General features: G+C 37.0%; 1 protein-coding gene across 1 annotated transcript in view; it reads left to right on the top strand.

Moving 5' to 3' along the window:
- Positions 1-24,740, top strand: part of TENM3 (teneurin transmembrane protein 3) — a 3,497,142-nt gene that overhangs the window by 3,357,898 nt on the left and 114,504 nt on the right. The window contains exon 23 of the mRNA XM_069096576.1: positions 24,288-24,434. Coding sequence (XP_068952677.1) covers positions 24,288-24,434 — 147 coding nt within the window. The remainder of the gene's footprint in view (positions 1-24,287; positions 24,435-24,740) is intronic.

The raw sequence follows: 24,740 nt of genomic DNA, 5'->3' as shown, positions 1-24,740 counted from the left end.
TTACCCTGCTTCAAGTTTTTATTCACAAATGTCCTTTGGATGTGACTTAGTTGAAATTTCAGATTTAGCTTCCTACAACCTCATTTTCTCTTGTACTACTTCTCATATTTTATGAAGCATCATCCATCTCTGTAATGTTTTGCAAATAGGATTGTATTTCAAACTCCTTACTTGCCATGTTTCTCTGTTTGTAAGGAAAATCAAATGTTTGCTATTTGGAGTTCTTTCAGCCACTTTGTTTTGGTCAAATATTCTACATCATTTAAAATTCTCTAAGAAATTATGATAATCATTGTCATTAATTTTGTCCATTTTCCATCTTTTAGAGCCAATAGCTTTTTTAAAGAGATCATTAAAGAGACATTGTAATTGCACAAAGGGTCTTCTCATTATCTTTTCTGGTAATTTAGTGTTAATTTTGATCATTTCTCTTACAGTTTGCTAACCTGACCACTCACTGCTCATTTTGAAATTACTTCCTGATTGGTAACTGAGTCATTTCCTTTCTGTAGGAATTTTTAGTTCTATTTTTCTAATTTTTCAAAATATTTGCCAACACCTTCTTTTTGAAGAAAGTATGTATGATGTACTGGTATAAATTTTCTGAGAAACATAAAAGCCTTTGGTCTTTTTCAGAAGCACAATTTAAGTTGAGTAGTTCTGTGACTCATATAGTGTTTCTATTAATTATATCCATTGTCCAATAACCAATCCGTCCAAAGCAGTGGGAGTCCTATTCTTATTTGTTCATCTTCCTTCCCCTAACTCAAAGAATTTTGTTTGTCATTAGCATGTCTCACCAGGCTCATTCATTCTCAGTTTTAGCACTCAAGATCATGTCACACTTTTTTCATCTTTCCCTCCTCTTGTTTTATTTGTTTTCATTTTCTGTGCATCTTTTTAATATGAGTTAGTTGAGTTTCCTTGGCATTTACATTGTTATGTGTAAACAGAGTTCCCCATTTTGCCTCTTTAGAGTCATTCATGTTTGTGTTATCAGAATTCAGTCTTTGAAATGTCAGAGTCAACTTTCAGTTCATGGGACCTTTATCTTTCTATGAACATTCTGAAATCCAGTACCCCAATATCTAGAGTACAAAATCTAACTCTGATTCTCCTTTCCTGTATCACAACTCTAAGAGAAAATGGTCACACTACTCCAAGATGCCCACATTACTACTTCAGCAACTTCCTTATTATTTAGAGTAACTAGCCCCTCAACATTTTTCCTGTATTTTGAAGAAGGAAAGTATCATTAAGAAAACTCATGAGTTTGTCAGCTGATTTACCTGGAAGAAAGAGAGAGCTTCAGTGGATATAGTAATGATTCAGTTCCTTATCATTCTTTTTTTTAAGCAATTGGGGTTAAGTAACTTGCTCAAGGTTACACGGCCAGTTATTTCTTGGTGTGGTGCTAAGTATCCAAACCCAGATTCTATCTGGTGCTCTTACTTGCTGAGCCACCTGGCTGCCCCTCTTATTATTCTTACAGATACTATTAGGCAACCGGTGGCACAGTGAATAGAGTATTAGAACTAGAGTCAGGAACACCTAAGTTCAAATTTGGCCTTACATGCATATTGGCTACTTGACTCTGGCCAATTCATTTAACTTTGGTCTACCTCAGTTTCCTCATCTGTAAAATGAGGATAATAATAGCATCTAACAAGTAAGAGAATAATTGAAAAGTGCTTAGCAGAGTGCATAAGCATATAGTAAGTACTAAATGAATGTTAGCTATTATCATCATCATACTTCGTTATCATGTTTGTGATGTGTTTTTCAAATCCTGAATCTATGCCATCTTCCTGAATAGATGGAGAATAGCACCATCCCATCACTATACTGCCCCCTCCATTGATTCTTACTAATACAGTCTCTCCCCTAGCCCCACCATCCCATACAAGTTTCTACATTTCTTCACATTAATACGTCTTCTTAATAGACAGAATACTCCTATACCAGACCTTTAGTCTGTTTTTTTGAATGTTGTATACTTCTCCATGGCTATATTCAAATCATGAGCCCCAGCTCATGATACATTCTTATGTTAAGCTCTCTAGTGCAGATATGTTTAAGCATTTGAGGCCATGAGTTTTTCCTGTCTTCTTAGATACTTACTCCTAAGAATATTGGTTTTCACCAGTGTGGAACAAAGATTCCACTAGTCTAGAATTCGAGGATCTAGCTTTAAATCCTAGCTCTGCCATTTACTATCTGTGTAAACTTGAGCAAATTCCTTTACCTCTCTTGGCTTTGGTTTATTAGTCTGTAAAATGATAGACTTTGATGAGGCTTCCTCTTAGGTCACTTACAGATCCAAATCCTAGGATTCCATAATTTTGTATTCTCCTTCCTACATGATTATTGTCATTCTGTGGTTCTGGCTTTATATATACCATTTGATGAGGATGACTCGATTTCTCTTTTAATAACTTGGTTTAGTAACATAAAAGGATGACACTAATAAAAAGAAGTATAGACTTAAACTTTTTTTCCATTTTAACATCATAAGCTAGAATCATTTTCTGTTCTGACCTACCTCTTCCATTGCCCTAATTTATCTATCAAGCTAAAAAGTGAGGCAACAGAAAATTCAGCTGAATTCCTCAGATGAAGTCACTTAAAAGTCTCACATCTAGTGTTTAAAAAAATTCGGACTCAAAGTAAATTTTTATTAAAGGAGCCACAATCCCATTATTTTTGAAAATGTTAAATGGATGGATTCATATTATATTAAATCAAAGGGCATTTCCATGGGACGTCTAACATTGAATTCTGAATGTCGGTAAATGTTACCCATGGGAGTATATCAAGATTTCACTGCATAAATTTCCACCCAGGTCACTCACAGAAAGCCTGTAATGATGAGCAGAATTTTAGTCCTTTCAAAGAATATCTGTATGCTGATGTTATGATAAACATTCTCCGTTGTGTAGGGGTCGTTCATGTACGTTTTCTCCCTAGATCACCTCCTGTGGGAAGGCTTTGGTACCAGGGCCAGAGCAGGAAAAAATAATTCTTCCCATCTTCTTCTACAGTGTGCATGTCTGTCTGTTGATGGCAATGGCAGTGATGCTTAGTGATGAGTGTGGCTTTTATTCCATTGTGGTCATTACACATTGGAGTAGCCTGGGAGGAAATGATTATTTTTGTGTCTTTATAATGACTTGTGTGTCACTGGGATGCTTGATCTGCTAAAGGTCATGGTCTACTTCTTCCCTTATGTCCTTAGTGTACAAGGTCCAGTTAACATCTTTCCAATCTACATTCTCCTTGAATATTTGTTTCCCACTGTGAAAAGTACCGTGGAACTCCAGCTGCTCAGAATCAGAGAACATTAGAGCTAGAAGCCACCGCAGAGAACATCTAGTCCAACCCACTCATTTTACTGATGAGAAAACTGGGACTCAGAGACTTGCCCAAGGTCACACAGCTGGTAAAAAGCAGAATTGGGATTCACACCTTGTTTTTCTGAATCAAAATCTAGTGCTTTTCCACTAGATTTTTTTAAGTCTCCAAAACTGTGTTGGGGCCAGGAGAGGGGAAGGGAAGGAAGAATGAACTTAAATTATTGCACTCTTCTTAGGGAAAATTATGGGTCTATTTTTAATTTAATTTTTAAGACCTCAGTACATTTTCAAAACATGAGATGTTTGATGTTTTAGCGTTTCCCTTTTTTTTTTTTAGCATCCTTTAACTTTATTTCTAATCCTAAACCAATTTCAATCAACAATAAGATTCTACTTGGGAATATAATCCCCCTTCCTGAATACATGCCAAATATATCCTGTGTCAAGTTTGCATTATACTATTTTATTAAAATATTCAATCCCTGAAAATATTTATAAATGTTAAGCTACTTTACATTTAATGAAGGCATTACAGGTGAAGTTTAAGGGGTGACCAGAGGATATATTTATTAGAAAATGGTGAATCTGTTTTAAGTGCCTTACATCAAAGGCCCTCTTGGGCTTTGGGAAATGATTTTTTTTCCTTCCTCATATCCTTAACACCCTTAAACAAGATAAAAAATAATTTTACATGAGCTGCCTCTATTTCAATATTTTATGGATTTGTGATTTCATCAGTAGAGACACTCCTGCCACAAATATGAATGACAGCCTCTCTATGAATGAATGGATGAATCAGTGAATGAATGAAGAGCATTGAATGAAAAGCATTTATGAGCAGTCTGTGCTAAACCTGGCGATAAAAAATCTAAAGGCCAAACCAGTCTATACCCTCATTGAGCTTACATTCTAGATGGAGATACAATACCTACAATGGGTCAAAGTCCGGGCTAAGCACTGGATATACAAAAAGGGCTAAAACTAAAACAAACAACAGCCCCTACTTTCAAGGTACTCACAACTCCACACATAGACAACAACTGCAGGAACTTAGTGGTTGCTCTCTCTGCCTCGTCCATCCCTACTCTAGACCATTCTCCGCTTGGCTGTCAGATTTATCTCCCTAAAACTCAAGTCTGCCCCTCTGACCTCTCCACTCAATAAACTCCAGTGGTTTCCTATTACCTGGAGGATCAAATATAATCTCTTCTATTTGGCCTTTAAAGCCCTTCATAACCTGACCCATTCCTCCCCTTTAGTATGCCTCGTTGCTGTCTGCCACTGACACTGGTCCCTTTGCTTTTCTTTGAAGATGGACCCTGCGTGTTCTTACCACATGCCCTCCTCATCTCTGTCTCATGGCTTCCTTGACTTCCTTCAAGTCTCAGCCAAAGTCTCAGCTTCTGCAATAAAACCTTTTCCAGTCTTTCTTAGTGTTAGGATCTTCCCTCTGAGACTACCCCAATTTATCCTGAATATATCTTGTTTGTATATAGCTATTCATGTTGTTTCTCCCATTAGGCTATGAGCTCCTGTGTTTTTTTTGTCTTTCTTTGCTACCACATAGTAAGTGCTTACTACTTTATCGACTTACTCGCTGCCTGACTCAGCTGCCAAAGAGATTTTCCTTAAGAACCACCAGCCTACATCAGGAGGAGGGAATCAGCCCAGGTCAAAAACATTAGGTTAAAACTTTTGTGTTGATCAGCAGAGGGATCAGGTCCACGAGTGGCTCCTATACTTCTAGCTTGGGTAAGATAAAGAAACCCAGTCTCAAAACAAAACGAACAAAAAAGATGACCATTTCTGCACCACAGAAGCTATAGTAGTTGTTAGGAACTTTTGACCATGTTAGCTATCATTGACACAACAATCATTTGTACTGGTCATTAACCCAACCAGAGGAGATGAATGGAGTATCCATTGGAAAGCATGGAAAACATCCATGGAGTCCATGCTTTCCAGCAGTTAGTGTATAATCTCTTAGTTTTAGAACTCTTTCATGTATCTTGTTGTTCTGTTTTGAAATGGTTTTGAAATAGAAAGATATTATTTCTCTTTTGACATTTCCCAGATCTGATTTAAAGAAAATGGAAAGCACAGTCTTCCTAAATGTCCAAAAAGCTCTTTTAAATGAGCCATACCCTCAAAAGCAGGCCTCTATTTACCCTGGATTATTAATGATAAATACAAGAAAATGTTGCCACAAGTTACTAATTCTAATGGACCTTCTGCCATTGGTATTAGACACTGTGTTTCATGAGCCATGATTTATTTTGCCAAATACTTTCAAACATTCCAGAACAGATGAAGTTGGTGGGTAAAGTAATCAGTTATTTTCCATGTTTTTTATTTGTCAGATAAACTGCCAGTAGTCATTTCTGGTATGTGTTTGAGTACCTGTATATTTATATAACCATGAATTTTGAGTCATTTGGACAAATTTAGCTCATGAAAAAATAGCTTAATACAACAGTTACATATGGCAGTGCCTTTCTCCTTTGCCCATTATCTCTCTTGGTGTTATAACAAATGAGCCATTTTTTAATGATAAAAACTCTCTTAATGCAGCCAGTCTAACCATCAAAAGTATCACCTGGTAGTAGAGAATATGAGATCCCTCCTGTTTCCAAATTCTGTCTCATAAAATGGACTTCAAAGGTTTCTACAAACAATGTGGAAGAAAGAGTTTATGTGCAGAATTTGGTGAGGTGTCAAATGTTATTGAACATTTCTTTCTAATTTTGTCTTTTATAATAAGGGGGGAAATGAAATATATAACACAAATGCTGCTTTGAAAGACACAGTTTCAGCAGAGCTCTTGAATAGAGGCTTCAGGACAAAATCACAGAAGGCCAAGGCCCCAAACCTCTTTCATAAAGCACTTCTAAACTGAAGATCGCCCCATCTATAACAAATGGCTCCCCTGCCACAAAAAAAACTCCTGAATGGCCAGATATTTCATTTAGGTTGTTTGATAATGATATAGACAGATTAATGAACTTGAGTATTCTGATCCACTCACATGTGAAAATTGTTGGAACCTAGACCCTTCACAAAGTAGGAAACCAGCAGAAGACACAAAACCTTTTTTTTTTAATTTGATCTCATTTCTTCTGATATCACCTTAATTTCTGAATCTATTCTTTCCTTCTCCCCCATCAAGATCAATCAATTAATCCCCTTGTAACAAAGAATATAAAAACAAAACAAAAAATCATTTCAGTACATTTAAGCAACATACTTAGTCTGCAATTTTCCACATTCATAATCCCCTACTTCTGCACAGGGAGTAAGATTTATTTTCTTTTTTTTTTCTTTTTACTTTTTAAAAACTCTATATTTTCTGTGTTCTTGAGGGGGAGGAGAACAGACCTGGTCATCATAATTATACAAAATTTAGTCTTTTTTTTTCTTTCCATCTGCATTGTTATAATCATTATCTTTACTGTTTTCCCAGTTCTCCTTACTTTATTTCGTAACATCTCATATAAGATTTTCCTTGCTTTTCTGAGTATTTTAGATTCATCATTTCTTATAGTACTATAATATTCTGATGCCTTCATAAACCATAATTTGTGTAGCCATTCCACAGTAATAGGCATCTTCTTTACTACAACAAATAGTACTTTTAGAAGTATTTTGATGTATGCAGGGCCCTTCTTTTTATCATTAACCCCCTTTTGGTATGTGCCTAGCAGTAAGATCTGTGGGTAAAAGGGTCTAAAAACATTTTAATCACTTTCTTAACCTAAGTTCCACATTGAATGGTTGGACCAGTTCACATCTTTACCAACAGTACTATTAGTTTGCATGTCTTTCCACAACCTTTCTAACGTGGTTATTCCCATCTTTTGTCATCTTTGCCCATTTACCGAGTGCAAAATGCCAATGTATACATCTATAGAAGAGTTGGGCACATTCAGTTTTTACTGAAGCCAGAGTTGGAGAAAAGGTGAATTTTACCTTCCTCTCAATATGGTGACTCATTCAGCAGGAGATCAGCCTCAAGAGCAGGCTATTATTGTAAAGTTATGTTCATAGAATCTCAGAACATCCGACCCCTTCCTGTATTCAAATGAAGAAACTCAGAGGCATAGAGTTGATGAGCCTTGCCCAAGGCCTCAAAGTGAGTAAATGATAGAGTTAACCCAGGTCTTGAAATTGCAGGTTCTGTACTCTTTCTATTACACATTGATTACATATTCCTTCCTGAGTGATGAAACTCCTTTTCCTACTCTTGATGTTGTCTCTCTCTTCTTTGTAGGAGTTTGGACTTCACTAAATCCTGGCGGACAGAGTTTTCCACAGTTCCAATTAATAGTTCTATAAATTATACAAAAATAGCATCCCTTCCATTTCTTAGCAGGTTAATCATATGACTTAAATCCAGTAGGATTTTATATTCAGTTTCTCGCTGCGCATGTATGGGGTGGGAGGGGGTAGACCTAGGTACACAGTAATAAATATACTCTCTCACCTGCTTTGTAGTGGAAGGTAAATAGGTTTACTGTTGCTTCTTTATGAAAACTTTAAATTTGTAATTAAACCGAAGATCATTTTGTCCAAAAGTGCCTGCCAGTTGAGAACAAGTGTAGATTTTTACTATTTTTTGTTATAAATTCAAGTTCCCAATTCTGTAGTGGCTCAAAAACCCAGATTCCAGTCCTCTAGTTCAACTTACTTTAGGGATGGAAGAATCAGAAAATTTCAAAATTGGAAGAGAATCCAGAGGTTCTGGCCTGTAACTGGCCAGTGATCCCTACAAATTGGCCCCAACAGAAGTTCTTCCAGCTTCCATTGGAAGACTTCATTGATAGGGAACATATCTTTTCTCAAGGCAATCAGTTCTACTTTGGGACAAGTTTAACTGTTAGGAAGTTTTTCCTTATACAGAGCCAAAATCTGTTTCTCTCTCTAACTACCAGAAGAATTGGGAGTGTTTCAAAAGAATCCTACTCAGTCGAATATGCCTTCCCACAACTATGTACAGATGTCTTCAGTGGCAGAATTTTTATCTTTGTTGTTTCTTGGATCTGACAAGCTGAAAATAGCACACTTTCCCCCCTAAAAAAAGGCTTCTTTTCCATTCAACTATTTTTTCCTTAATATAATTTTGCTTATGGTTTTAGCATAAATAACTGTATTTTTTTTAATTTAACTTTCTTTTTTGCAGATAGCCTCATCCTGAGCAGTCTCACCCCCATTCATTAGTGTATGTCCCTGATGGTCTCAAAGACGCTCTTCTTTTTTGAGAAGCTTTTGGGTAGGGATAGAGGAAAGTCTGTCTGAAATGAGACTTAATGGGCATATGCCTTGGATAAATTAAGGAACAGTCAAAAGAAACCTATAAATATGAATACTTTGCCAGCTGCTTTTTCCATTAAACTCTGTTAACTGAATGAAATTAGTAAATAATTGTGTTGGTGGGGACGTACCATATCCAAGCTGTAGTATAATGTCTTCCTTTTACAACAGGGCTTAATTTTTTTTCTATACACCAAATTAGTTTTTAGGGTAATCTACATTGCAAATTGGCCGATTTGCATGAGAACTATGCCTACTTGTTCTGATTTGTCAACACCTCTTTTTTAAAAAGTCTTTAGCATTAAGCATGGGTGGGTAAGACCATCTGCTTAGGGACGTTGCCGGCAGCTCTATCACTTAACACATGAGACAGGTTACAGCTGTTTAATTGTTATGGTGTTGAATGATTATCATTCTATCCAAAATTAATATTTATATATGTATGCATAGAAAGCATGTGGTTAAACATAAGTGATCTAATTGTGAATTAATGTCATTAGGCATTCATTAATTAATCCCCCTGGGAACAATGAAGTGAGAAATAAGGCTTTTCACATACAACCCAACCCTCAGCTATTAAGATAAGTCCCCAACAGTCGTTATTGTATATGAGGATAAAGCAGTCTGTGGCAGTTTACTGGCATAAGCTGACGTGATCTCTTATACAAGCTGCTATGGGATACAGGCAGGAACAGTCTTCTGTGATTAGACACTGTGCCGTAACCATTGCTGATTCCATTCTAATGCTTACCAGTGGATTCTTAAAAACAGTATCATCACCAATAAGAGCCTACAATAACAATGAAAATAAAAATAACTCACATTTATAAGATGTTTCCTGTTTACAAGGTGTTCGATCTGCACAGGAAAACAATAAGGTGGAAAGGACAGATACTACTAACCATATATTACGGATGAGGAAACTGAGGCCTAGTAAGAGAGGATAGGGTCACATAAACTAGTGAGTTCCAGAGAAAGGATTTAATCTCCTGAACCCGTGTCCTTTGATGTAGGTGCCCAGTATAAAAATCAGGAATACAACAGAGCCTACATTATGAATTTCTCAATGAAAAACACTAGCATTGTCAACAGAATCTCCACGTGGTTCAGGATACGCGAGTGTGTTTATTTCTGATTTTGGACATGCATAAACGTTTGTACTTCAGGACTTGAAAGAGCTATGATTGCATTGTGACTGAATGGGCCCAAGAGTTCTTAGCCATTTTTGTGTTATAGACCCCTTTATCAGTCTATAGAAGAATCTGGACTCTTTACAGAATAATATTTTTAAGTATGTAAAATAAAATGCATAGAATTACAGAGAACACCAATTATATTGAAATGTTGTTCTCAAAATATGAAAAGTTCCAAGATCATGGACCCTGATATCTATTCATGGATTCCTTAGTGGTAGTCTGTGGACTCCAGGTTAAAAACCCTTGGCATAAGTATTCCAATTATCAATGCAGATTACAACTTCTGACCATCTTTATGATTTTGTTGTGGCTGGGGGGGAAAAAAAGTAAAAAATATTCCTAACTACCCCATCTTAAGATAATAGCTTTTGCCAAGTTTATTGGGCCAATCCTCAAATGAGTTATGTTAGTAACCATTTAAGCACCAGTCCCTGGAACCATACTTAAAGCTTTTCTAGCTTGCTAGTTTTGACCTGTAGGACCTGGAGAAGGTTGAACTCTATTGCCATGGTACCATTAAGCCACTCATATCAATCTTGCTCTTATCTAGACTGTGGGTTCCCTCTCCCCTCAGACCCTCTCCTTTACCTTGTGGGGGCTAACCAGACTCAGAAGTAAATATGTTAAAATGTGCAACATCTGCTCAGGCTTCTTGAGGATTCATGTCATTGCATAGGAGGACACTCGGACTCAAGACTTCCTACATTCAGCCTGGATCTCTCCAGGCTTCTTTGAGGCCCCTTTAGCTCTGGGAAACACCTGAAACACCATTGTTTGTCTACAGTGACCCCTGAGGGTTGTGAACATTTGTACACAACCCAGCACACTGACTTGCTGCCATATTCAGTTTTCTCTCTCCCTTTTCCTTGTGTTACTTTCCTCTGTATTCTCAGTCTTACTAAATCTTCCTTCTGCTCCCGCACACTCACCAGGCTATTCTAACCTCACAGCAACCACAATCCACGAATCATGCCTTATCTGCCTTTCCCACATAGCTATCTCACGTTAAGATCCCAGGGTCATTGCATGCCAGGTGGAAGCTGGATATGAAAAGAGGTATTTATGCTACTTTTTATCTTATTTTTATACTACTTTTAAAAATATTATTTTATCTAACTTGCTTAAATAAATTTGGCTCATTAATCAGCCTAAAATATATACCTCAGTTCCTATATCCTACATTAAAGGACTATTCTTATGCCTAATTATGCCAGGGAGGTGACCTTGTGTTCTTGGAGACTAGCCTATCAGAGTATAAGTTCTAAAGGGTCCTTCCTGAGTTGAAAAGGTTTCGGGCTTGAGCCCAATGATGGACAGTATTTCCGATCTTTGAGAATCAGCCTGGATAAATTTAGAAAGGTTCATCACAACGTTGGCCTGAGGGTGAAGAATTTTTCAACCTTCTCAAATAGTAGCTCCTAAATTACAGAGGTTGTGATCCCACCTCCGGCACTTACTAGCTATGTGACTTTGGTGAAATAATTTAAATTCCCTGGACACTGATTTCCCCTTCTGTAAAATGAAAGAATTTAAACTAGGGCTGTTCCATCTCTTAACTCTTTAAGCTTATGTAGGCAATATGGTGTAGTATTAGAGTGATGGATTTTGAATGAGAAGAACTTGTTCATCCACTAGATAACTGTGTGACCTTGCATAAGTAATATAACTTTCCTCCATTTCCTTAGTTTGTAAAGTGATGGGGTTGGACTAGGAGATGACCCACCCCATAAAGTACCTTCTAGATCTCATTTGAAAATTCTAGGATTGGTGTTGGTGAAGGAAATTAGCTTCGCCGATGAAATTACAAAGCACTGAGCTAAGCTAACATAGATCCCATGTGATAATCTGGGCTTTTCTGTATTCCATGGAGCTGATTTTTGTTGTTATTCTTGTTCTCCCAAAATGAAAAACTACATTGCACAAACTTGCAAGGGTTTTTGCAGAGTCAGCAAGCTTTTATTAAGCACTTATTAGGTGCTAGGCACTTGCTAAATGCTGGGAATAAAAATCCAAGCAGTAAAGATCACCCCTGTCCTCAAGGAGCTCCCATTCTAAGGGAAGAAGACTTTATAAAATGGAGCTGAAGGTGTGGGGGCTGGGGAAGGGAACAGAGAATGAAGGAGGGAGAGAAGGAGCAAGGGCAGATGGTGGTGAAATTAATTGAATCAGGAGTGGAGCTGGGAAAGGAGTGAAGGAAGGAGCCTGCCTCTTAGGGGCATTTAATCAAAAATGGATGTCCTAGGGGGAACTCACCAGGATCAGAGCCCAAGGGCCCCAGTGGGGGATGAATCTTTCAGGGTAAGAAGAATGTTGAGAAGAAGTCATTCTCCAAGGAAGGAAGGCTGCTGGTACGTGGTAGAGAAGTTCAGAGTCAGGCAATTTCTCCATCTTGCTCCCCTCTTCTACCCCCAATAGGGTACCTTCTTCTCCTCTCCCCTTTCCCCCATCCAGCCTCCCTTTGCTTTTCAGCTTCCTTCCCTTTTTTTTTTTTTTTTTGGTATTATATTCTACTAGATTGTAAGCTTCTTGAGGGCAGGGCCTGTCTTTGTTTTTGTTTGTATCCCTGGTGCTTAGCTTTGTGCCTAGCACATAGTAGGCATTTAATAAATGCTTGTTGATTGATTGATTGGTTGGTTGATTACAAGGCTCCTGGTAGAGAGAATGAGGCCCAGAGAATTTGCCCTAAGGTTTTCTTTATCACAGGGAATTCTAAATTAGTAACTAAAAGTTGCAGATCTTCTCACTTACCATCAAAAAAGGGCCTCTTGCTTTTTTCCTCTTTCTGTGTTGCCACTACAGAGGACATTAGATCACAGATGTAAAGCTGAAAAGGACCTCATGGAGGTCATCTAGTCCAAACTTCTCCATATTTTACAGATTAGGAAAACTGAGACCCAAAGAGGTAAAGGGACTTATGACATATGTACAGAGACCAGATCTGAATGCAGGCCCTCTGAGTCCAAATCCAAAATTCTTCCCCCTGTACCATGAGTTTCTTCAGTTTAAGCTGTAGCCTCTATCTACCATCACAGACTAGGCTGATGATTTGATTTGATGATTTGCCCTCACACTTGAGGGCAAAAACCCACTTTAGCATGTGTGTGTGTGTGTGTGTGTGTGTGTGTGTATGCAGAATCCAGTGGGTAACAGCAATAAAAGTAATTGACATTTACTCTAGGAAAACTACTCATTGCCATAGTTATATCTCTTGTTTTCAGTTGTGTCCGACTTTTCATGACCCCATTTGGGGTCTTCTTGGCAAAGATACCAGTATGGTTTCCCATTTCCTTCTCCAACTTATTTTACAGATAAGGAAACTGAGGCAAAAAGGGTTAAGTGACTTGCCCAGGGCCACACAGCTAGTAAGTGTCTGAGGCTGGCTTTGAACTCATGAAGAGGAATCTTCTTGACTTGAGGACCAGTGTTCCATCTTCTGTGCCACATCAGAAAATTAAATATATGTGGATCACAGGACTTCACCAAGTTTTAATTTCCTCATCCTTAAAATAGGAATACCAGTTCTTTCACTACCTATCTGAAAGGATTTTTGTGAAGAAAATGCTGCACAAACATTAAAGTTTTATAGAAATAGTTATTATTATTATTATTCAGGTATTGTATGGGAGTTGTACACTCTCTATTAAACATCATTGATCTTCCAAAAATATTTCTCTTCAGTTTCCTGTCAGTGAACATGACTTGAATGCCAACTGTACATATACATGTTAGTGTAAACTCAGAAAGGAAGCAGAGAAGGTTAGTGCCTGGTTTGAGAATGAGAGGTAACTTTAATAGTCACTGAAGATTACAGAGCAGGGCAAATCCACTCAAAATAACTAAGCTTTGGAAACAACTACTCCTCTACTTCCCCAAGGAAAGTTATACCTTATTCCAGGGTTAAGCAAATAGATTATTGATTTTCATTCATTATTTTCCAGTTACTATAAAGAGGTTGTCAGGCTAGGGGGAAGAATTATGGGTCTGGTAAATTGTATGTCTATATATACAGTGTTAGCTTGGCTTATAAACGTGTCCCAGGCATTAATTTTCCTAAATGGACTCTTTCAATCGTATTTGTAGACAAGGAAATTGTCCCTTTGTTCTTGGTCAAATCAGGAGATCTCTGGTTTCCTGTGGATACATTTGTGAGGGCAAAAAACTCACTTAAAGCGTTTTCTATAGCTATGGTGCTTTTTTCCAAACATCTGAGATTTCTGAAGATTTATTTAAAGTCAGCATAAGATGGATTTATATTATATTTCAGCTTACTTGGTTAGCTTAATTCCCAGATCAGGGATGGAACACACTTTTCTGTCTAGTAAAATGAAGTCAAAGTTTTTGGTCAAATTTCTTAAATAGTAAGTGCCCATATATCAAAATATGAGAAATCTAAAATATGTTTACTGAATTACTTTGTGCGTGTAGGGTAAAATCATTCTACCTGTAGAATATGCCACAAAATTAATGTGTCATATTAATAAAAGCGTCCTTTCCCTTGTACATATACACATTTCTCCATTTTGTGAAACTCACCACTAAAGTGAAATTGTTGTTCAGCATAGCCCTGTATACATTCCTACTAACAATACCCAATCTTATGGAATATGTCAAATGTTAACCTCAACAGATAGTTACACATGTTTTGCTTGATATATTGCCTTTCTCTCCCCCCACCCCAATCCATTTTTATGTTCAATTGAGCTGTTCTCAGAGATAGGAAGACTTGGTTTCAAAGCCCTCCTCAGATTCATACTGTCAATGACCCTGGGCAAATCACATGACTTTGAAGCATTCTAGGCAAATGTCCAAGACTGGAAGATGCAAAAAAGATGTCAACCTGCATTGACAGAGGGAGTTTCCTCACCTGGGAGTTCTATATAACCAAGGAAATTAGAGATCTAGTCCCTATCCCATTTCCTATCTGCCTTCCCATGTAAAGTATGAGTTGGAGTTTTTGGCAGAGTTTTGGCAGAGTTCATTCACAAAGCATAGCCAGTCATTTCAGGTTATGTTGGTTTAATAGTTTTCCCTATGGAAAGGCTTTTCTTTGGGTAAGTATATTCAGCGAAGCTAAAATTACATCAAGATAATTTTCTTCCAAAATTCCTAATTGAAAAAACCAATGGAATGGACTTGTCAGGAAAAGTTTGCAGAAACAGATTTAAAAGAAATAAATGGAAGTTGAGCAATTCATCAAGAAAGTCTTCTCACTTAAATCAGTTAAGAAATGCAATATTTCACAAGTGGGAGACTCTCTGTTCTAATTTCATAACACTTCATATTTATCTTTTACCCTTCTTTGATTTGTATCATATTTGTCTGTGTACATGTTTCATCTTCCTCCTACAAGACTATATTGTGTGAGGGCAGTCTGTGTTTTCTTTATCTTTTCTCCTTCTCTAGCACCTAGCACATAAATAAAATTCAATCCAACAGGATTTTTTTTTCAAATTTGGACTTTTTTTTATAACACCCTCATTTTTAAATACATCCTTCTCTTATATCTCTATATCTCTCCAGAAAGTCAACCCTTGTAATAAAAAATGAAAAAGAGAAGGGAAAAGGCAATTAATAACCAATACATCAACAGAGTCTGAAAGTATATGCAGATGGTCCATGCTCATTGTCCCCAACTTCCAGAAAAAAAGGGAAGGCAATACATTTTCTTTCTCTTTTTCAGAGGAAAGCTTGGTTATTACTTAATTTACAGTGTTCAGTTTCATTTTTTGTGATTATTGTTCATTCCATTTACAATACTGTAGTCATTATATTTTCATATGTACACATATATGTATCATGTGTATATACACATACACATGTGTGTATAGACAAACAGATGCACACGTGTTCATGTGTGTATATGTATTTTTTCCTGGTTCTCCTTACTTCATTCTTCATCAATTCATATAAACCTTCCCATGCTTCTCTGTATTCGTTATGGTCATGATTTCTTACAACATAGTAATATTATATTCATGTACCAAAAATTGTTTTTCTCTTCTCCACCAATAGACATTTGTTCATATATTTATTAAACACCTGTTATATGAATATTAAACTCCCTAAATGCTATAAACAAAGACAAAAGCAGACGCACTCCTTGCTTTTAAGGAATTTACATTCGTTTGTTGAAAATGCTATAAAAACAACAACTTGTTTCTAAATTGATGCTTCATTCTTGTTATCATATGCAAATCAAATTGACTCTCCCAAATAAAACAGTTGGAATATTTTATCCTAACCTTGGAAGGAATATTATGGTGAGTGAGAACATATTTAAAGGGCCTGAATAAACTAATAAGAATATGAAATTGTTTTACAGTATTTAAAATTATGTCACTGCTATAATCCTTTATGACAGGGTAATCAGTAATAAAACAGTGCAGTGAGCACCAATTAAGGAACATCAAATCAATGGGTATGCTGCTCATGCTGATTTAAACAGGGACTGATTAGAATAAATGGATTTAATATATACTTATTTGCAGAGTGTTGCTTTTCTGTCATGCCACAGGAACTTGTACATGAATTATCTAAGAACAATACCTACTTATATCTTTAATGAGATACTAATGGGATTCATTTTTTTCAAAGTTCATATTATATAGCATAATGAAACATACAATGCTAAATAAAAGTTTCCCCTCCTCCCCTTGAAGGGCTCTGTGCTGACAGTCGTGATGAGAGATGCTTGATTTCTGTTACGAGCTCAGCTGATTGACTTGCCTATTTCTGAAGATGGGTATCTTAGAATTTACTATAGCAATTATCCTGTGAACTATTACTAATGTTGTAAGTTTGGTGTGTTTGCTGCTGTTGATCCTAACACCCAGGAGCTAGTTCAGGATCCCAGTGAAAATACTATGCTGGTTCACACACTCCACCCAAGCATAATGTTGGCAGTGGGGACAGTGAGCATAGTTGTTCATAACCAGGCACATCACATCAGCAACTATCTGTCCCCTGCCAAACCATTTGGATGGCTCCCTCATGACCTGCGTACACAGCACTGACATGTTTTGACTCAGCTTCTTTCTTGAGTTTATGCAAGTGGCTTTTTGGTTTGTTTGTTTGTTTTTTCAAGGATGGAGTATTAGGAGGGGAGCTGGTAATTGTCCTGATTACACACACAACTCCAGAGATCATCCATCTTTCAGAAATATGTTCTTTCTTTTGACCTTGTTTTAAATCTTTGGCATGCCAACCCAGCAACAGCTCCTTGTGTCTTATTCCTAAATCGACTGAAATGACTTTTCATCTCTTGTTTTCATTTATTCCCTTGCTAAATCTTTTCATTTCCCTGGTTTTATTCTTCAGCTTTATGGTCTTAATCGTTGCTTTTTTTACCTCCCAGAGGTTTAGCTTTTCAGATCTTGTTTGTATCATTCTCCTTATAAAAGTGGCCCGACTTTACTGAAAACACCCCAGCCGGAAGGCTGGCTTGTATTAACCTGTTTGTATTTCAAGTTGGTTTGGTTTTCTAGCTCACAGACTGTTATTCCCTCCAAACTCGTGTTGAATTTAGTCTTTTTCCACATTTGCAGCTTGATTTGTTAATTGACTGTGTGGTCACCATCCAACTAGTACAAAAATAGACGATGCAGTTTGATCTACCTCACAAATATTTAATTCTGGCTACTTAAGCAAAATGTAGAATAAACCAGGGAGGGTTTTATAATGGGTTGTGGTTTGCATTTGTTGCTTTTCCATAAGGTGGTCTCTGGACAGGGATTTTTTTAAATATTTTTTCCCAAAGCCACAGACAAATATACAAAATGGTAGAGCACCAGGAATGTGTTTGCCCTTTGGGTACAGACCAACTACCCTTATACCAGAAGTGTTTGGCAAAACAACAGGGAGACACAGAGACCCAGTGGCACTGAGATGATGAGAGCTTATAGAAAGTTAGGCAGCTACACTGATAAGACAAGAGAACGAGAAATACTCTCTTTTGCTTACTGCCTCAAAAAAAGATCTAACCATGTCTGTGCTTTATAAGAGAAGAATGAAAATTGATACAAAGGCACTGTCTGTATAGGACGATCCCTGGGGTATTAGACATTTTTGTCTTAGTAATGCTGGAAGGACAAAGAGGCAAAGTTATGGATTGTTTAGATAATATATAAATGTGAAAGGCTTTTTGTGTTTTTGTTTTTGTTTTTTCCTGAGAGTACCAGATGCTACATTTATTGCCTCTTGGAGTCACAGACAATCCTCTCCCCCATCCCCAGAATGGGGATCTCCAGTGAATCAGAGTGGTTTACAGCCCCCAGGGTGATTGCCCCAATTTTTCATGATATAAGGAGGGTTGTGTGCAGAAAATATTCTAAAGTCAGGAAGTTATAGCTCAAAATGAGCTCTATCATTTAAAACATGGGGATCTTTGTTGAGATTTTAAAACTTAGCCAGCAAACCTTCCACAAAGGAATACACTACTCCTATAATCGTTATTAAAAGCCCTTTCAAAAGAAGGCGGTAGACACTTTTCAGTTTAAGAAAGTCTATTTACTTAGTTTTTTATTGTTGTTGTTTTTCTAAAGACTAGATCTCTTCATTTGTCCAGGCTGAAATTACAGGGACTTTTCATAGAGTTGATCCCATTAGTGATTGACCTCCATCATCCAGTTTTGACTTAGGCTAATTCATCTCTTCTTAGGCAACCGCCCCCCCCCCCCCAAGACCACCTCATCTGGCTTGATTTCTTTGTTTCATGGAAACAGGGCATTCCATTTCTTCTGACTAGTATGAACCACATTTACTCAAACTGAAATAAGGGATCTGAATTCAGCTCTCCTTTTGTTGTTAAATCTTATTAGACTTAAAACCTGAATGCTTTAACTTTCTTTTCTTTAATGGAAATTAATAATGGTTTACATTTTTTTTTATTCTTTCTATAGAAAATGTTTTAATGAAAAAAATTACTTAATCTTAAGAGCAGGTGTTGTTCAAGCACAAGTTTTAAACATAACATTGGTGTAGCAGTATATTTGTTGTCACAAAGAAAAAGACCATTTTGAAATGTCAGGTAAAATGTGCTTTTCCCTTTCCAAGGTGATTTTTTGGTAACTTATTGTGCATTTTTGCAAATGTGTTGATTCTATTAATTTTTAATATACTGTATATTTTATGATTACTCCTCCTAATAGCTTCCTAAAATACACTTATTCTTTTTCCTTATTATTTCCTCTGGTGCTTTATATAATGGGGTTTTTTATCGTTGCCTTTATCATTTTAAGTAATTATGTGTATCTTGTGCAAACTCAGTCTGCTTTTAACCTTGTCATTATCCTCAACCTGTCTTGCAATACCGCATTCAGAAATTTTTCTCCACCAAAGTCAAAATGAGACTTTACTCTCCTCCTGGTTTTAAGCTGCCTACTAATGGTCAACAGTATCTAAAATACAAATGATTCTGCATGTGTTTTTCACACTACAATTATTTTTTCTTGTAACTGAATTTTTGCCTGTTTGCTAACATGTTTTTTTCAACATCTGTTTTAATTTTGATTTCATTCTGCTGTCTGCTTGAAATGAGTTTTATGGTCTAGCTCTGTTGAGAGGACCGTGCCTTACCCATCACAATTCCTCCTTCTCTAACCTCCACCCTGACACACCCTCCCATAATTTGGCCCAATGTTTTGTTTAATTGGCTATGCCTGCTCAGGCCAAAAGAGTGATAGCAGATTATTGTTCCCTAAAAAGCTATTCATCAAAATTAGAATTATTACACAAAATTTATGCTGGTTGAATTGTCTAAACTCTGCCTGACCTGACAATAAAAACGTCCCGGCTTATTCAGCGTTATGAACATTCACCAACCAAGCTAGATAATCCCTCATGAAAGTGGTCTAGAATCTTGCTTGTTTAGTTGAATTAAAGGTTCCCCCAAATTGTATTTTAATGTAAAAAAACTAACCATTGTTGCTCTATGACAGTCCTGTATGAGAAGAAAGTATAAAGAAAGGAGCACCCTACAGATAATCATTTCTTCAGTGACACATTTCTCAAATGGAGGAGACTACAGGTCTGCTTCACTTTTTGAAACTGTACATGTTGCTGTGTTTTCCTTCTTGGAAATTGAATTCTATCTTCTGCTGACTTATAGTTTCCAAAAACCAAAATAAAACAAAACAAAAAAGCAACCTTCATCTTTCAGGTTGAAACATACCTGTTTCTCACCTCTATATTTTCTCCGATCAGTTTGTTGATGACATGTAAACACACACCTAAAAATACAGGTAAATTGGTGTAGGTCATCCTTTTTTCTCCATGCACACTAGACCACAAGTTCTTAACCTGGGATCCAAACATTTACTTGTTTGTTTTTTTATATATTGAGAAGTGCATTTCAATACACTTTAATATAATGTTTCCTTTGTAATTCTGACTACTTTGTTTTATGGATTTTAAAAGTTTAGTCTTAGGAATACAAGGCCCAGGGGGGCCATAACCAAAAGAGGAAAAAAAAAGGTTAAGAATCTCTGCACTACAGACATGTGCCTGTGTCACATATGTTTATGTTTATGTGTGTGTAATAGTTGAGCCACTCCATCTCTGACATTTGTCAAACTGTAGCCAAGATTTTCAACCTGATTGACAGTCTCTGCCAATCCAAGTAACATGGAGATGGAAAATAGCTGCTTGGTTCAAGTGAAATCACTATTGAAACCATTGTTCAACGGTTCTACCAACAAAAAAAAAGCAACCAAAGACATTAAAAACAATAACTCAAACACTGTTGAATGACAATATGAGGAGGCACAGTGGTATGTGCTAAAGTTGGAGTCAGGAAGAACCGAGTTCAAATGTTGCCTTAGACACCTACAAGGTAGGTGTTACTTAACTGTGCCAAGTTACTTAATTTCTCTTCCAGCCTCATCTTCCTCATTTGTAAAATGATGAGATTGTAGTCATTGGCCTCCAAAATTCCTTCTGGTTCCAGATCTGTGATCCTGTGAGCCCCCGTTTTTCTGGACAAATCAAAGACATTCAGGACTTTTTAGGATCCTGTGTTAGGTGGCAGCATTGATTGAAGAGATGGGTACACATGTATGTACGTTTACTATCAAGAAGCAGCTGAAATCAATATAAGCTGGCAGAAAATTACTTGGAAGGGAACAGGCACAGAGATAAGCATCCGTAAAGGTCCTGGTTTTTTTTTTTCCATTTAATGCCTCTTGATAGCCTTATATGGACTTATTGTGACATGGGCTATTAAGAGTAACATCCCCAATATAAGTTCTGAAGGGCAGCAACCCCAACCAAAGGACGACAAATAACTCATGGCATCGCATCATGCTGTTGGAATCTATGCAGTATCCAAGTATTTTTCATAATATATTTCATGTTTTCACTTTCATAAGAAAGTTTTTTTTTTCTTGAGCTAGCCAACCATTAAAGTTTGATCTTTTGTTTTGGACATCCCTTTCTTAAGTGTGAACTACCAAATTCTTCAGGAAGCCATGGATTTAGTCTTGATTTAATCAAAGTCAGTGTACAATTAAAATATATAGATATCTATGGGGGTGGGGGGAATCCAAATCAATTGAAGGTAGCAATGGTTTAACCTGGATCCTTTCCTTTAAAATGCTGAGTTTTTTTTTGGAGTCATGCCTACATTTGCTGAAAAGTGAATATATTGCATTTTTAGAAGATATGAAGTACATCTCTGTTTTGTGCTGTGAGTCTCATGTCAGCTGCAGCTACTCGATTTGCATGTAAATTCTGAAATTTTCCTTGTCCCATGTGACACTTCTGAAATGTCTGTCTGTTCTTTTTTTTTCTTTTTAATTTCTCAAGCTCACTATTTGGATAAGATAGTTAAAGGTACTGTATATTTGCTCTTTGTTGACATGTCTACACACATGCATACATATACATATCTATATATACAGAAAAATATGTATATAATATTGCATTAGGTGTGAAAATAGATTGTTTCCATGCATAATTTCATGAATTATAAATCAGGCTCACATTATGTGAAATGCTTCCCATTGATAGTATGAAGACTCCACTGTCTGTGTCTCACATTAGTAGTAATGAATCTCACTAGTTGCATCATTATGTAAATGCATTAGTTTTCACTGGAACCCAAACTGAAGACAACAGATCATTTGCTATTTTCCTGGCCCTCTTAGTTTCACCATTGGCAATTCAGTTTTAAATACTTCGCTGAAAAAAGTACATGCCTCTTAATAACTCTCATGTCCCAGAATAAGAAACTATGACATTGAAATAAGATTTTGATCAATATATGTACATAAATAGATATATGTGTGGTTATCCAGAAAAAAATTCACTTATCCCAGTATACTAGCGTATTTGTTTTACTAAAAGCTTGAAGATACAAAGGCAATTCTGTCTTTATATTTCATATAAAAAGACTGTCAGTTGTGCTTAATATTGATATTGGATGCATCATAACAAAAGCAATGAGGGTCCAGAATAAAACAGCAGATTCTCATGTCTTCAGCTATTCTAAAAGTAGATAACTGTAAAAAAAGAGATTAAAAAACCCTCTTTCCCCTTCTCAGATTATGTATTTTCTATTCCTTCTTTGTGCTTTTCATTAGAATATGGCAATATTCATGGCAATATCCAGGCTTTCATACAATAACATGTGTGTGCATGCAATCAGCCACTGCACCTCTTTGTCTATAGGGCAACTATTTCATTTTCTTCCAAAACAAAACCACCACCAAAAAAATCCCAACATATTCAGTAGAAAAATTAGCCTTTTATACCTATTATATAGTTCATAAAATATAGGTGGTAACTGCCTAAAACAAAATAAACAAGCAAAATCCATCTCAGCCTGACCTGTTGGTATCCATAAGACTAATTTCATTCCTCCTTGCCACAAGAGACTTTCAGAACCCCCTTCTTTCTGTTACTGCTGATCTTAAGAGACCACAGTGTCTCTGGGAGATACTACGAGTTACATAGCAGAGAATGGGGAGTTGAATTCATTCTCTTAAAAGGAGACTTCAGATGTAGAAATCTCTTTAACCAGCTTGTCCTAAACAACATCTGAAATTTTAACTTTGTCACCAAAACAAGGGCAGCATTCTAATTGGCAGAGATAACAGAGTGTTTGATGTAATGCCCATGCACTCTCCCACCCACCGAAAATAATTAGCAACAATCACGATAGCCTGCTGCACCAAATATTTTTATTTCTATCTTGTATGAAGTTATTGACAACTGTGTTTTCCTGGTGATCTGATTGGTAGCCACTTCTTCTTAGGACGTCAGTGCCATTTCTGTCCTTGCTTTTGTCAGTGTCTTATCACACTCATAAGGATAAGAACACCAGAAACTGCCTGAGTGTCATTCTCATACACGGCTCATGTTGGCTGCATGCCAGATATCATCAATAGGAATTGGCAAAAACTGTTCTTATTATGTAATGTTAGACTGAGACAATTATCGACTTTTGGATATATTAAATTATTTTAATTGTTTCCCAAATTTTCCCTCCTTGCCCATAAAAGCAGACAAGATAGGATATAAAGGTAACAGCACAAAAAGCCTTAGGGAGATTGTCACAAAATATCACTTTCTGCTATCTGTCTTGAAGCACGTCACTACCGTGTTTTTGTTCAGTCTATCAATGTTTTATTGTGGTCCTTATGGTATTTCATTTTGTCCGTCCTAAGTAATCAAATACGCATAGCTATTACATTTAGTTGGAAATCCTGTCGGTCCTGTCCCATCCGTATGCAGCCTGAATCCTGATGTTTGTTAGAATAGACGCTAAAGCTGCTTCACTATTTCCTGGGCTTTGCTTATTCTGTGAAAAGGAATGTACTTTGGGCATAAAGTATAGTCATCACAACTGGCCTATACTTTGTGCAGTTACTTAACGCACTGTAATTTCACATGAATATACGGCAACTCTGAGACCAGATAAAATTAACATTCTCTTAACATCATACATATGCTCATGCCCACTTTCATGCTTTTGAAATTAGAGGGATCTGCTTAAAGCAACAAGGTACTTCCTAGAAGGCCTTTCCTAGCAAGTAACCGATAATGCCTGCCACCCCTTCAAAATCTCCACTAGGGACACAGAAATTGCCTTGGGTTAGACATGGTTTCACCCTGCCCAATCAACCTTGTTGCTTTACTAAGGATAATAAAGTAAACTTAATTTTGTCTGGCCTGCAGGTATTTAGAGGATTGTTGCATATATTTCCATCCCACACAGGTAAGTGGTGTCTCAAGTGTCAGGCCAATCAAAGATGCCACTTGGTTAAGACCTAGATTCCTTAGGGAATGTTGCTGTTTCTATCCATGTGCAATTACAGTATTTGTGCTGTTTATAAAGGCCTGTTCCCAGTAAGTGTCCCTTATTTGTCCATTCCGAGTTGGGAATTCTCTCCATACTTAAATCTCTTGTGATGTCCTTCTTTGTCTATTTTGACAGAGGGTTGCCCTGGTCTGTGCAATAGCAATGGAAGGTGTACCCTGGATCCAAATGGCTGGCATTGTGTTTGCCAGCCAGGGTGGAGAGGCGCAGGATGTGATGTAGCCATGGAGACCCTGTGCACAGATAGCAAGGACAATGAAGGAGGTAAGATGTCCCAAGCAGGGGGAAACAAAGCTCCAGTAGGCGCAGAGTTGTGTGCTGATGGCCCATCAGATCCTTGGAGATTAGAATGATGGGGGCTGGCAGAGTGGTCAGGATACCTTTATTTTTTCTTAAACAAATCCAAGATCACTTTGTTTAGAGAAAAACAAAAGTAGTTCAAGTTAGCTGTCAGTGCTGGGTTTTCCCTATACTCTTTCCTAATCTTGCAGCATTCCTTTTCCTAATCCATCTCCCCCAGCCTGGCCTGGCCCCTACCCCAAGTATTATATACCCATTCCCATTTCTACC

The sequence above is a fragment of the Petaurus breviceps genome, unplaced genomic scaffold (assembly GCF_028583685.1).
Source record: "Petaurus breviceps papuanus isolate PSGF00001 unplaced genomic scaffold, PetGlider_PUasm1.0 126, whole genome shotgun sequence".
NCBI classification, from domain to species: domain Eukaryota; kingdom Metazoa; phylum Chordata; class Mammalia; order Diprotodontia; family Petauridae; genus Petaurus; species Petaurus breviceps.
Note: the sequence above shows the minus strand (reverse complement) of the source record. Positions and strands in the feature narration are given on the sequence as shown.